The sequence below is a fragment of the Bombina bombina genome, chromosome 4 (genome assembly GCF_027579735.1).
Source record: "Bombina bombina isolate aBomBom1 chromosome 4, aBomBom1.pri, whole genome shotgun sequence".
NCBI classification, from domain to species: Eukaryota; Metazoa; Chordata; class Amphibia; order Anura; family Bombinatoridae; genus Bombina; species Bombina bombina.
Window position 1 is genome coordinate 927,035,090 of NC_069502.1, and position 15,766 is coordinate 927,050,855.

The 15,766-nt window shown below is 41.3% G+C and overlaps 1 protein-coding gene across 2 annotated transcripts in view; it reads right to left on the reverse strand.

Moving 5' to 3' along the window:
• Nucleotides 1-15,766, reverse strand: part of GPATCH11 (G-patch domain containing 11) — a 178,957-nt gene that overhangs the window by 131,947 nt on the left and 31,244 nt on the right. For both annotated transcript variants that reach the window (XM_053711881.1, XM_053711882.1), the window contains one exon: nucleotides 5,941-6,061. In XM_053711881.1, the coding sequence (XP_053567856.1) occupies nucleotides 5,941-6,061 (121 nt within the window). The remainder of the gene's footprint in view (nucleotides 1-5,940; nucleotides 6,062-15,766) is intronic.

A 15,766-nucleotide genomic window follows, 5' to 3' on the forward strand; every position in this document is an offset into this window, starting at 1 on the left:
CGTGGATTGACCCCATGTGGTGAGTATGAGACAAAAAGTCTGGCAACTGAAGTTACTGAAAAGTTAGAATGTTAGGATAATACAGTGAAGGCCCATGACTTACATTATGATTTCAAAACAACTGTATATATTTTAATGGATATGAGATGTATATATATATATATATATATATATATATATATATATATGTGTATATATGTGTGTATATATATGTGTATGTTTTGAAAGCATGAATATCTTAGCCTCTGTGTGTTTAAGAACATGAATAGATGTTTATGGACCTGAAGAGAAGTGATTATTAACATTTATTTTTATTTCAGATCTACATAGACAGGATTCACTTGGAATACAGTACAATACTGAATTAAAAATAAGCTATTATTCACATATAAATGCCAGGATACCGATAACATTGTAATGCATTTTAAACTAATAATTAGCAGTATTAAATTACCTAAATAAAATAAAATATTAATAATATAACATATTTGGTATCAGAATAATCAGAAAAAATAACCTAATATTAACCATCTGTAATTGGGGTTATATATGATTAATGCAGAGAGTGTGATCTGATTAAATAACCCTTTTATGAAAGAAATTTTTTTTTTAACTTGCTTAAAAATGTTAGAGATGGTCTTGTTGTATTTGTTTGTTTGTACGTCTGCTGCCACCTGGTGTTATGTTGCGAGAACTACAGCCAGAAGGTTCTCTCTGGTTGTTAAAAATGAAATTTCCAAGGGCCAATCCGATTTAGACTTCCCAGATAACCAATGGGAAGGTCAGCTCCCGCAGGGCCACCCACAATTTACCAGTGATGGGAAAACCAAATAAAAAGTGAATGCAATGGAGAGAAAGGGACAGATTTTCTGCTGAAGCTAAAACTTGTAACTGGTTCCCGCATGGTGTGAGATACCACTTTACTTGAGCAAAGCTAATCTACCCTTCTCATTGATTGCGATATACACTTATTGGTGATCTGAGGTAAAATAATTCCTACCAAGAAATATTGGATATCGACTGCTTTTTACTTTGGTAACGTATTCAAGGTTTTGTAAGATAAGTTATATGCATAGTCAATTTGTATTTAATAGATTTAAAGAAACAGTGTGTTTTAGTTAGCATTTCACAGCCTATATATATATTGTTTAAATCTGCGTCTGATTGACCAAGTAACTCATCTATGCAAGTTCTGATATTGTCAGTTAATTTTGTATTGGGATAAATTGCAGTTAAATAGCAGAATATATATATATTATCCTATTGTTTTATAAACACTGTTTAGAATTGTATTGCTTGGATGTTAAAGGTTTTTAGTCCCATTGTGTTAAATAAATAAAAGGCTGAATTGTGAAGGTATATTTTTCTGGGTTTTGTAAGAAGGATAGCATATCTTAAGAGTTGGTTTTAACGCATATAAACTTTTATTTAGTTTCCTTTTACTGCAAATATAGTTCAATATGTTTATGGATATTAACTAAATAAAAGAATTCAGATATGTATATTAATTGTATGGTCTAGTAGGTGCATGGTTGATAAGGGTTTCTATTTCTTTGTATTGTGTTAATAACCCTGCCATAAACTTATATATATTATTTGGATAGCACTGCTAAGATTTTCATAAATATACTGACATTTCAAATAAAGAGAACAAAGAAAAATTGATAATAGGAGTAAATTAGAAAGTTGCTTAAAATTGCATGATCTATCTGAATCATGAAAGTTTAATTTAGACTAAACTATCCCTTTAATTCAAGCTGATATGTAAACCAAGAGAGAGAAATCAAGCAAATATTGTTAAATTCTGACATATTTTCTTAGACCCTAAAATGACTAGTGTGCGTGTATAATGTGAATACAGGTGGCCCTCGTTTTACAACGGTTCAATTTACACAGTTTCAGAATAACAACCTTTTTTTCCAGTCATGTGACTGCTATTGAAAAGCATTGAGAAGCAGTGCATTTATTAAAATAGCCAGTAGGTGGAGCTGTCCACTTGTGTTGCAGCAAAGCCAAGCTAGCTGAAATTAATCAGTTTAACCAGACCTGAGCGATCGAGCAGATTTCAAAGGAACAAGATCTTCCCGTCTATAAATCAGTCCAGATTGGAATGCATAGAAAGAACTGTTTGCAGAAAAATGCAAGTGAAGTCTGTGTTGTGTGATTATTTTATTAGGTTTATAATGCTGTTTAGCAAATGTTTTTGTTCATTTAACTTAGTTTAATTATATATTCTGTGTTGTGTGATTATTTTATTAGGTTTATAATGCTGTTTAGCATTTAAAGTCTTCATTTCAAAGCTTTAAAAATAATGTATTAGGTGTTACTTATGACAATTTTGAGAGGGGCCTGGAACCTATCTCCCTCACTTCCCATTGACTTACATTATAAACTGGGTTTCAATTTACAACGGTTTCCATTTACAACCATTCCTGCTGGAACCTAACCCCGGCGTAAACTGAGGGCTACCTGTATATGTATATGTATATATATATATATATATATATATATATATATATATATATATATATACACACACACACACACACACATACAGTATCTCACAAAAGTGAGTACACCCCTCACATTTTTGTAAATATATTATAGCTTTTCATGTGACAACACTAAAGAAATTACACTTTGCTACAAAGTAAAGTAGTGAGTGTACAGCCTGTATAACAGTGTAAATTTACTGTCCCCTCAAAATAACACACAGCCATTAATGTCTAAACCATTGGCAACAAAAAAGTGAGTACACCCCAAGTGGAAATGTCCAAATTGGGCCCAAAGTGTTAATATTTTGTGTGGCCACCATTATTGTCCACCACTGTCTTTACCCACTTGGGCATGGCGTTCAGTGGCAACCTGTGAATTTCTGGTGGAGTCATCTTCCACTTCTCCATGACGACATCACGGAGCTGGTGGATGTTAGAGACCTTGCACTCCCCCACCTTCCGTTTGAGGATCCCCCACAGATGCTCAATAGGGTTTAGGTCTGGAGACATGCTTGGCCAGTCCATCACCTTTACCCTCAGCTTCTTTAGCAAGACAGTGGTCCTCTTGGAGGTGTGTTTAGGGTTGTTATGTTGGAACACTGCCCTGGGGCCCAGTCCCCGAAGGGAGGGGATCATGCTCTGCTTCAGTATGTTACAGTACATGTTGGCATTCATGGTTCCCTCAATGAACTGTAGCTCCCCGAGTGTCAGCTGCACTCATGTAGGCCCAGACCATGACACTCCCACCACCATGCCTGAATGTAGGCAAGACACACTTGTCTTTGTACTCCTCACCTAATTGCCGCCACACACGCTTGAAAGCATCTGAAACAAATAAGTTTATCTTGGTCTCATTGGACCACAGGACATGGTTCTAGTATTCCATGTCCTTAGTCTGTTTGTCTTCAGCAAACTGTTTGCAGGCTTTCTTGTGCATCCTCTTTAGAAGAGGCTTCCTTCTGGCTGACCCTCCACCCCTTCAATCTCTGCAGCAATGCTGGCAGCACTCATACATCTATTTCCCAAAGACAACCTCTGTATAGGACGTGGAGCACGTGCACTCAACTTCTTTGGTCGACTATGGCAAGGCCTGTTCTGAGTGGAACCTGTCCTGTGAAACCGCTGTATGGTTTTGCCCACCATGCTGCACCTCAGTTTCAGGGTCTTGGAAATCTTCTTATAGCCTAGGCCATCTTTATGTAGAGCAACATTTCTTTTCAGATCCTCAGAGAGTTCTTTGCCATGAGGTGCCATGTTAAACTTCCAGTAACCAGTATGAGAGTGTGTGAGAGCATTAACACCAAATTGAACACACCTTCTCCCCATTCACACCTGAGACCTTGTAACACTAACGAGTCGCATGACACCGGGGAGGGAAAATGGCTAATTGGGCCCAATTTGGACATTTCCACTTAGGGGTGTACTCACTTTTGTTGCCAACGGTTTAGACATTAATGGCTGTGTGTTGAGTTATTTTGAGGGGATAGCAAATTTACACTGTTATACAGGCTGTACACTTACTACTTTACATTTTAGCAAAGTGTCATTTCTTCAGTGTTGTCACATGAAAAGATATAAGACATACATACATACACCCACACTTCTTATGGATGCACTCACAGGCTTTATTAAAGGTGCCATCAAATTTTATTGAAGTTTTGGGGAAGAAATAATATTACCCTTCCACAGAACATAATACACAACTCACCCCCTCCCGTGAATCAGTGTCAGTAACGTGATGCTGAAGAACAAATACCACTCCCTTACAAAGACAAAAATCCCTTCACTTTGAAATAAGGGATCTCATGCCTCTACAAGATGCAGGTGACTGTCATAAAAAAGCATTAACCTAGGGACTTACATTTGGCTGTTTCATTAGCTACAGAATGTGGGAGGTGGCGGCCACTTGCAGCATTCGGCTATTTTCAGAGCTAGATTTCTCCCTGTTAAAGTGCAACACACTAAGATCTGGATTTGCACAGATTTTAGTGTGTTGCAATTTAACGAGAAGAAATCCAGCTCCGAAAAGAGCCAAAAGGTACAAGCGGCCAGTCAAAATTAAACTTTCATGATTCAGATAGGGAATGCAAGTTTAAACAACTTTCCAATTCACTTTTATCATAAAATTTGTTTGTTCTCTTGGTATTCTTTGCTGAAAGCTAAACGTAGGTAGATTCATATGCTAAATTCTAAGACCTTGAAGGCCGCCCCTTATTTCAATGCACTTGGCAGTTTTTCACAGCTAGAGGGCATTAGTTCATGTGTGCCATACAGATAACATTGTGACCACATCCTGGAGTTACGAATGACAGGGCATTGATTGGCTAAATGCAAATATGTCAAACAAACTGAAATAAGGGGCAGTCTGCAAAGGCTTAGATACAAGGTAATCACAGAGGTAAAAATAATATTAATATAGCAGTGTTTGTTCTGCAAAACAGGGGGATGGGTAATAAAGGAATCATCTATCTTTTGAAACAATAAAAATTAATTTTGGAGTAGACTGTCCCTTTGAGGAATGGGACTATTATAGAGCCCCTATCTCTCCATCTGATTTTATCAGAGAGGTATGAGATGCCCCATTTAAAAAAAGAGATTTTTCTTTTTTTTTTTTTAATGAAGAGTCCAGTACACACCCATGCAGTGTTTGATGATGGAGAAGGGGCACTTTTAAAGCACCAGAGTATAGAAAGGTATGAGACCCCAGATGGAAAAGAAGGGAGCCATTTGTTCCACTGTGGGATTTCATACCCTGTCTTTAGTGGGTGAATGTCATTTTTATGGCAAATCACCTACCTAAATTATTTACGTTATGGGACAGCATAAAACAGACACACACAACACCTCTCACATAAAAAAGAGGGAATTACTCATTTTCAGATTTGGGATCTTGTGTACCTTTATGTAAATTTTGCTCCTTTTTTTTGGGGGGGGGGGGGAACTGATCTGAGAAAATAAAATGTGTGTTTGAAATATTAAGGAAATAATGATTCCTTTGTTGCTACTTATCACGTACACCAAAGAAAATTACACAAAAATGTATTTACTTTTTAAACATTTCATATGATGGTGGTCTTATATATATGTTTATCCCCTTAATCCTGTACGTCGCTGGTTATTAAGGGTTTTTCAAATCAAAGTAGCGCAGGTCTCACCACGAGCAGCAGGACAGCACTATTATGACCTCCTTTTTCAGCTGCAGGCATCCTGGAATAACGCAGTCTCGCCGCTAGCTATCAAAAAATACAATCCCCATTCAGGGGTTATATAAAATAGGTCACTGAGCATTCAAACAGATTATGTTTCCAATAGAAAACCTCAGTTGTATTTCCACTAGAGCATTCTGGGTATGGATATGCAAATTAACTTCCCAATGCAATATAAAAGAAACAGAGGGTGTTGTAGAATACCTTTTTAAACTAGTGTACTAAGACAGAAAATGTACCTGAAGTCTTCAGCTGCTTTTGCCTCGTTGTGTTTCATTGAATGAATTTTTCTCCTATAGTTTTCTAGATCTTCTTCTCTTTTTCTTTTCTTTAGTTCATCGTGACCAATACCACTGCGACCTGTTATGAATTATAGGAGATTTTAGAGAAAAAAGAAAACAAGACCATCAATGCCTTCAATGTTTCATCATTTGCACATTCTCATTCTCAGTTCTTGAAGAAGTACATTGTAACGCACCCTGATAATACTGGCATTCTTCCAGATGAAACAAGTTGGCATTGAGATTAGTAGTTATGTATAGCACAGATGTTCTCTCACTGGAACTTCAAGATGTAAGGTTTATATTCACTAAAAAAATCTATTCTAGGTTTACAACATCAGTAAATCAGATGCATTTTTTCATTACACTGAGGGCACAGTGAAGTATTGTCAGCTGCCTTTGCCCAGCTTTTATAATGTGCAAGTCTAACACTAAAGACAAAAAACGGAGAACTGTGCTACTGATTAAATATACATAAATATCAGCAATAGGTATAATCTTCCTAGGAAGGACATTGACACTTTGCAAATATAAACTTACTTATGGGACACCTGTGGACATTTTGTGTCTTTGATAAATTAAAATAGTAGTAAATTATTTAATACAGGGATGGCCAGCTAGAGATCCTCTGCTCTAGATATTGTGGTCCCAACAAAATGCAGAGCTAAAATGTGGACATTGTTAAGAAAATACATTATTATTTGTGTTAATAATAATAATATCACTTATTTTTAAGCGGTGCAGAATTCTGTTGGGAGGTTATTTCATAGCTATAAAATATTTATATGCGTCAATGAAATAGATAATGTACTTGAAAATTGTTTTATTCTTTAAAAATATAGATAATCCCTTTATTACTAATTCTCCAGTTCTGCATAACCAACATTGTTATATTAATATACTTTTTACCTCTATAATTACCTGTATCTAAGCCCCTGCAGACTGCCCCTTGTCTCAGTGCTTTTTACACTCTTGCATTTTATCCAATCAGTGCTGGTTCTTGTATAATCATTCTCCACGGGAACTTCTGGTGGGCGTAGCAATCGAATGGTGGTGTACAAGAAGAGCTCCAAACACACAGCACCAAAAACAGGCCAAAAAAGTGCCATCCACCGCTCCCACGCCACAGGCTTGTTGGGCGACAAACTACTGGCAGCTCCAACTGACCAAACAGCGTGAAGGGCCCACTGACATCGCCCTTGTCCCCGTGAAGCAACACGCACTTAAAGCCACCAGACCCAAGGGCGACAACTTGGAAGGACCGGCTCCCTAGCCCCACAGATTCTCCACTCCTCTACAGGGCACAAGCACCCAAAGCGGCATCTGGGACTCCTCTGCTTGTGCAGACATAGCCACAACATAGCTGGAAGACTAGTGAGACTGCACGCAGTGCAGGAAAGAACGTAAAGGTCACACAGGCCTCAAACACCCTTGCAGCAACAAATAAAGCACCTGCACCACCACAAATCACCCAGGCTAGCGCAGTAGCATAACCCTAGCTGCTACTACACCCCCTACTACCCCAGGGACCTCAGAGCTCCCCATCCGGCAGAAAGCTGGACTACAGAGCACAGCACCAGCACCAAAAGCCCCCACTGACAAAGCAGCCCAGACAAGTAATTCTAGGAACTGCTTTGGGAAACCACTGCCAAGAGACCCACAAAACAGTACTACCATCAGATCTGTGTGTGGCAGATATCAAAGGCCTTAGGCCAGAAAAACCAGGTGCATAACACTGAGCGTCACCCTCCCGCCGCCAGGCCTCTCATCAGAGACTATTACCTTATAAGGGACTTCCCTCCCCCCGTCTTCTCCTCTCAATTCTGAGCCACTTGAAAGGATCATACTCTTTAAAAAAAGGTTTATGAGAGGAACACCAGAGGCCTACACCTGCTGACCACGAACCCAAACACTCCTCACAAGAATGAAATCCTAACACAAAGCAGATCTCTACTGTCCTTTTATTTGCTACAATCTCTGGCGGGAAAGCTGCGTGTGAGCTATCAATTCAGCTGCCTCTTATGAAAGTGGACAAGTAGTTCAAAGTCTCTGCCACACACTCCATACCTATTATAGCAGGCAAGCAGAAACTAGCGGAAAGAAAGCAGAAGCAAACACCAGACTCCAAGATAGAACTAACTGTACCCCCTGACAAAGAACGACATCAAGAGGATTCACAATCCTTGCTAAACGACTTGAAGGCCTTTTTCCTCCCCAAAATGGAGTCACTACAGGCGGGACACCCTCACTACCGAGATCAGGCAATACTCTACACGCCTACAGCAAGCAGAACAGAGGATTTTAGATGTTGAAGACACTCAATATTCGTACTCCGTCACCATACAAAGGCTAGAATGCCAGAACTTCACACTTCAAAAGAAACTTGATGACCTCGAAAACCGTTCCCACCACAACAACCTAAGGGTGGTGGGGGTGCCTGAGTCGATCAAGAACAAAGACCTGATGGAGTTCACAGCCCTAACACTACCCAAACTACTACAGCTGGATCCTGACACTTTACCGCTTGATGTGGAGAGGGCACATAGAATAGAGGCAGACACTCTACCGTCCAGACCCAACCAACGCCCCAGACAGGTCATGTTCAAGTTACTGCGCTACCAGGAAAAACTAGCAGTCCTCAAGGCATACAGATGCTAGGAAAAACAAAATTTATGCTTACCTGATAAATGTATTTCTTTCTTGACACGGTGAGTCCACGGATCATCATCAATTACTGTTGGGAATATCACTCCTGGCCAGCAGGAGGAGGCAAAGAGCACCACAGCAAAGCTGTTAAATATCACTCCCCTACCCACAATCCCCCAGTCATTCAACCAAAGGGAAAGGAGAGAAAGGAAGTAGGTGCCTAAGGTTTATATAAAAAGAAACTGTCTGAATACAGGGTGGGCCGTGGACTCACCGTGTCAAGAAAGAAAGAAATTTATCAGGTAAGCATACATTTTGTTTTCTTTCTAATGACACGGTGAGTCCACGGATCATCATCAATTACTGTTGGGAACCAATACCCAAGCTAGAGGACACAGATGATAAGGGAGGGACAAGACAGTTACCCTAAACAGAAGGCACCACTGCTTGAAGAACCTTTCTCCCAAAAGAAGCCCCAACCCAGGCAAAAGTATCGAATTTATAGAATTTGGAAAAAGTGTGCAAAGATGACCAAGTTGCAGCCTTGCAAATCTGTTCCACAGAAGCTTCATTTTTAAAGACCCAGGAAGTAGAAACTGCCCTTGTGAAATGAACTGTGATTTTCTCAGGTGGTTGTTGTCCAGCAATCTCAAAGCCAAGCAAATAACGCTCTTCAGCCAAAGGGAAAGTGGAGTAGCCGTAGCTTTCTGACCCTTGCGTTTCCCAGAAAAGCAAACAAACAATGCAGAAGACTGACGAAAGTCCTTAGTTGCCTGCAAATAAAATGTTAGCACTCGCACAACATCCAGATTATGCAACAAGTGTTCTTTGTGAGAAGAAGGATTAAGACACAAAGAAGGTACAACAATTTCCTGATTAATATGGTTGACCGAAACAACCTTGGACAGGAAACCAAACTTAGTACGCAGAACCACCTTATCAGAGTGAAATATAAGATAAGGGGAATCACACTATAAAGCAGAGAGTTCAGAAACTCTCCGAGCAGAAGAAATAGCAACAAGAAACAAAAAGTTTCCAAGATAACATCTTAATATCTAAAGAATGCATAGGCTCAAACAGAGCCTGTTGTAAAACTTTAAGAACAAGGTTAAGACTCCATGGAGGAGTAACAGGTTTAAACACAGGCCGAATTCTAACCAAGGCCTGACAAAACGATTGCATGTCTGGCACATCCGCCAAGCGCTTATGTAATAAAATAGACAATGCCGAAATCTGACCCTTTAGAGTACTTGCCGACAAACCCTTCTCCAGACCATACTGGAGAAAGGACAAAATCCTAGGAATCCTTACTCTACTCCAAGAGTATCCTTTGGATTCGCACCAATACAAGAATTTACGCCAGCCTGAATCAAGGTCTCAATGACTGACTCTGAAAATCCATGCTTAGATAAAACTAAGCGTTCAATCTCCAAGTAGTCAGCTTCAGAGAAACGAGATTTGGATGAAGGAAGGGACCCTGAAGTAGAAGGTCCTTCCTCAGAGGCAGTCTCCAAGGTGGCAAGGATGACATTTCCACTAGGTCTGCATACCAAATCCTGCGAGGACACGCCGGGGTTATGAGAATTACTGATGCCCTCTCCTGCTTGATTCGAGCAATGACTCTTGGAAAGAGAGCAAACGGAGGAAACAAGTATGCTAGACTGAAGTTCCAAGGAACTGCTAGAGCATCGATCAGAAATGCCTGCAGATCGCTTGACCTCGAGCCGTATCTCTGGAGTTTGGCATTCTGACGAGAAGCCATGAGATCCAACTCCGGCTGCCCCCACTTGAAGGTCAAGCTGGAAAACACATCCAAATTAAGTTCCCACTCCCCAGGATGAAAACTATGTCTGCTCAGAAAATCCAATCCCCAATTGTCCACTCCTGGGATGTGGATCGCAGAAAAACAGCAGTTGTGGGTCTCCGCCCACTGAATAATTCGGGCCACCTCTGTCATGGCCAAGGAACTCTGAGTTCCCCCCTGGTGGTTGATATAGGCCACCAAGGTTATGTTGTCCGACTGGAATCTAATAAACCGGGCTAAGGCTAACTGAGGCCAGGCCAGAAGAGCATTGAAGATTGCTCTCAGCTCCAAGATGTTTATAGGCAGAACTGACTCCTCCTGAGTCCATTAACCCTGAGCCTTCAACGAGCCCTATACTGCTCCCCAACCTAGAAGGCTGGCATCTGTGGTCACAATCACCCAGGAGGGTCTGTGGAAGCAAGTACCCTGGGAGAGATGATCCTGAGAAAGCCACCACGGAAGAGAGTCTATTGACGCCTTATCTAGATCTAAACACAGAGACAGGACAGTATAGTCCACGTTCCATTGTCTGAGCATGCATAACTGCAGAGGTCTGAGATGGAACCGAGCAAAAGGAATGATGTCCATGGAAGCTACCATCAGGCCGATTACCTCCATACATTGAGCCACTGACGGCCGTGGAGAGGACTGAAGGGCAAGACAAGAGTCGAAAATCTTCTGGAAGCTGTGGCAAGGCCAAATGGAAGGGCCATAAATTGGAAATGATTGTTCAAAAAGGCGAATCTCAGAAACTTGTGATGGTCCCTGTGAATGGGAACATGAAGGTATGCATCATTTAGGTATATGGTTGTCATGAACTGACCCTCTTGTACCAATGGAAGAATGGAGCGTATAGTCTCCATCTTGAAGGATGGCACTCTGAGAAACTTGTTTAAACATTTTAGATCTAAGATTGGTCAAAAAGTTCCCTCCTTTTTGGGAACTACGAACAGATCTGAGTAAAATCCCAGACCCCTTTCCTAAATTGGAACTGGAACCATTACCCCCAGGGCGGCAATGTCCTTGACACAATGTAAGAACACCTCTCTTTTTATCTGGTCTACAGATAATCTGGAGAGGAGAAACCTGCCTCTGGGAGGAAGCTTTACTCAGGTGCCTACCTGTCCTGCAGATCATTTTCAAATACAGAGCAGTTACAGAGCCCTAACTGCCAAAAAAAAACGGCTTACAATAGTAATCTCCATGACCAAAAGTTAAAGTATAAAAACTATTATAACACACTGAGCCACCATAGATCACCTCACAGTCTCAATACCCAAACATGAAGGTTTAATAAAGTCCCATATTAAATAAGACAGATTTTAGCTGTAACAAAAGCCAGCAATCTCCTTACAAAAGAAAATTAAAATGGCACTTACCTGAAAGTGCTGTCCGGCAGCAGGACAGCTCACCTGGTTTGAGAGGGTGCAGCACCTCGCATGGACCTGTGAAGAGAGAAAAACTGAGTAAACCTACTCAGGTTTTCTAGTTAGCACAGCAGATTCTTGAGAAAACGCAGTGAGGATTGTACCTCACAAGTTCTCAAGTGCTCAAAAGCCACCACTGCCCTACTGAAGAGACTGAAGTGGACTAGGCTAGACCCCAGAAAAGAACAGTAAGCTTATTCTGCTAAAAAAAAAAAAAAAAAAAATCTTGATTGAAGAAAACTTCTCATCAGACACCTAAACTTCACCTCCTCCTTGCACTACAGGCAAAGAGAATGACATCAAAATACATTCCATAAGGTATAAAATCGGAAATCGCCACCATCACAGCCTTCAAAACCTCCCTAGGGCTTACAGACTTAGAGACAACACTACCCTACTCAAAGAGACTTCACCTGTGCCTCTAAGACGCAAGGGTCATTATCCCGAATTGACTACTTCCTATGCTCACCACACCTAAACAATCAAATCCTGCGCACTCATATTACCGATGTAGTGATCTCTGATCATGCCCGTATATGGCTAGAATTACAACCTACTAACCAAAACTCCTCCCAAAGAGCATGAATGTTTCCCACGTACCTATACTACAACCTAGAGTTCCAAAAACACCTAAAGACACAATGGCTAGAATATGCTAAATTCAACGCTCAACGCCAAGACACAACAGGGCTCTTCTGGAATGCCTCGAAAGCAGTTAAGCAGCAAGACCTAACCTTTCAATGCCACAGAAAGGGACGTTTCTACAGATTTGGAAACAGGACAGGAACACTATTGGCCAATGCGGTAAAGCTAGTCTCCCCTAAATTACAAATCCCCTCCATAATCTGTAACAGAATCCCCCAAACAGACAATAGGAAAATTACAAAGTAATTTGCAAGCTTTTACAAAGACCTTTACTCCAGACACACGGCATCACCCAGCGAGAGACAAATTTTGGTCCCAAAAAAAAAACAAAACAAAAAAAAACACCCTCTCTCCCGAACAGCTAGACCTTCTAAATGCACCAATAACAGTTCCAGAGGTACAGAAATCAATAAGAACCGCCAAGTTAGGCAAAGGACAAAATCCCAATAGAATATTACAAATTTCTCCAAAAAGAACTTAGCCTTCCCTTAGCCCAATCATTCACAGCATACCTCAAAAACACGGCCCAACCCGCAACAGACTTCGTAGATGGACACGTGCTTAATCCCAAAACCTGACAGAGACCCGAGACTAGCCACTTCATACAGGCCCATATCATTGTTGAACAATGATTATAAACTCTACAGTCATATTAGCAAATAGACTGGCCAAAGTGGTGGGAAGCATCATCCATATAGATAAAACCGGTTTCATGAGATGGACTTCCGGTGGGCGGGCGGAGTGAACGGTCGCAGGGAAGAGGAGCTCCGTGCTCATAGCTCCCAAATTCCCTTATTGACGACCGTAAACTACCGTAATACCGCTGATCCTTGACAGGTATACCTCAAGACCTGTCCGGACTTGTCACAGGTAGGAGCCAACACCAACGGCTCCCCTACCGGAACAATTTTAAAAGCCACAGCAGCCGTAGCTACCGCAGACCGCGCTACAGGAAAAAAGAGCACACATCGGAACCCCATCAGATGCAACCCTGCACAGCTGGGGGTTAACTTGGGCTCAACCGGAGAACACAAGAGACAAAGAACGGCACATCGGAGGAGGAGGGCCGGGAGGCAAGAGAGAGAAGAACCGCCATTTTGCTATTTTCAGGTGAAAGGGAGCAGAAGCAGGGGGGCTGAAGTCAACACACACCAGAGACTGTTAAATATTGTTAATTCTGATCACGCTATCCTACACACTAATAGCGTTAAAGCTCTCACTACAACTGGCGACAAGCAGACAGTGTACAAGGCCCCGGTCACCCATGTGGCTACTCAGTCGCCATAGCACTCTTTTTTCTCTCCCCTCTCTGGTTCTTCCTCTGCGGACTGGGCTGGTTTATATAAGTTTATACAGACATATTACACGCTGAAGGGGGTGCTGTGAGAACCTTGCTTTGAGAGGGTACAGTACATGCATCATCGACACGTTAGCACAGCAAACTCGCTATGAACGCAGACCCTGCAGAGAGGCTTCCAGGGCAAATTTTACTTGAACCACAATCAGTTATGACGCAGTAACAAATTAGTACACCATACCCTACATACTGCAAAGGAATGAATACTATATGATTGCTGCTCGGATCAGTTACTTAAGACCTGGCTAACGGACACTACCCTCTGGGCTTTAAAATCTTAGCTCTCTCCCCTGCACACAACTACTGGAGGTAGGAGTGGAGTGTTGGATAGGTGCATGCAGAAGTACTATTCAAGTTTCATTAAAGCCACTGGCACCATGTCCAATAGGCAAAAAAACCAGGAAAGAAAATCCAAAGCCACAGTGGAAGTACACGCTGCAGAAAACATGGTAGCGGACACGGCTGAGGAAATCTTGACAGACACTCACCCTATTGTCTCACAAATTTCAACACTTTTTTTGCCCAAGATAGAGCAATTGCAGACAGGGATGGACTCATTGTCATCAGATTTTAAGTCCTTTTCCTCCAGACTTCAGCATATCGAACAAAGAGTGGGAGATGGAGAGGTCCTGCAAAGAGAAAGTACTACCAAGATCGCTGCGCTTGAAGCTCAAAATAAAATATTGCTTGACAAAGTTGATGATCTTGAGAACCGCTCAAGGCGCAACAACCTGCGAATTGTTGGATTACCAGAAACTGTGCCAAACACGGACTTAATCGAATTTGCTGAACGCACTCTGCCAGCTTTGCTTCATTTGAAGCTGGATGATATACCGTGTGTTGTTGAGAGAGCCCACAGGGTAGGCAACATGAACCAAGATCAGAAAAATACTAGAGGGCCCCGCCAAGTAATGATCCGATACCTTAACTTCAAAGATAAGATCCTGATACTAAGAGCATATCGCCAGAACTCTCCCCTGATCTTTGAGGGGACAAAAATATTAATCTTCCAAGATTACTCTGCAGAAATTTCCAGAAGAAGAAGAGAGTTCTCGCCCTACTGCAAGTCATTTGCAGAATCAGGGCGCCCCTTCTCATTGCTGTTCCCAGCGAGACTTAGACTTCAGACCCAACAGGGAGTCAAGTTCTTTGAAGACCCCAGACATCTGCAGAAATTTCTTAGACAGGAGCAAGAACTGGTAGCCAAAGATACTTGAACGGAAATGAACTAAACTCTGCAATGGTACAGGACTTGAGACACTTTATACAACGCAGAGGAGAAATGAAAGACCCATAAGGGGTTACTTACTAAATTCCAACTCTCAATACACAGGGGGTTTTTGCCTCAAAAGCTATTAGATGTAACTGAAGTTATGGTGGGGAGCAGATATTGAAAAATGTCTAAGTTTAGTTCTTATAATATTCTGTTGGGAATAAATTAGGGAAGAGAGAAATCCCCCCCTTTATTTATTTGCAGTGCTATCCTATAGTAATCAAGTAGTTGGACTCATCACCAGCTTAGGAATTTTGTTTGTTTCTTACTTGTTTTATCCTTCATTGTTACTACTAAGCTGATCCTGTTTAGGAATTGGGAGCCTGAGGGGGGAGGGGGATTTAGACTACAGCCGTTTAGTTAATTAGTAAACGATTTTTTTCAATAAGAGACCAAACTAAGGGTGAGGTGTACTGCTCACACAAGGAAACCAGACCAGAATAACTGGTCAAATGTTGTGGAAGAACTGGTTTGATTTGTTGACAATTGTGATGTATGTTTTGTATTGTTTTCTATGTTTTTCACTGAATTTTTCTTTGTCTTGCCAGCGGGATGCTCACCTCTCTCTCCGGGGTCCAATGAGGGGACAGATTAGCCTTAGTCGACAGCACATGATCATACAACAGATGGAG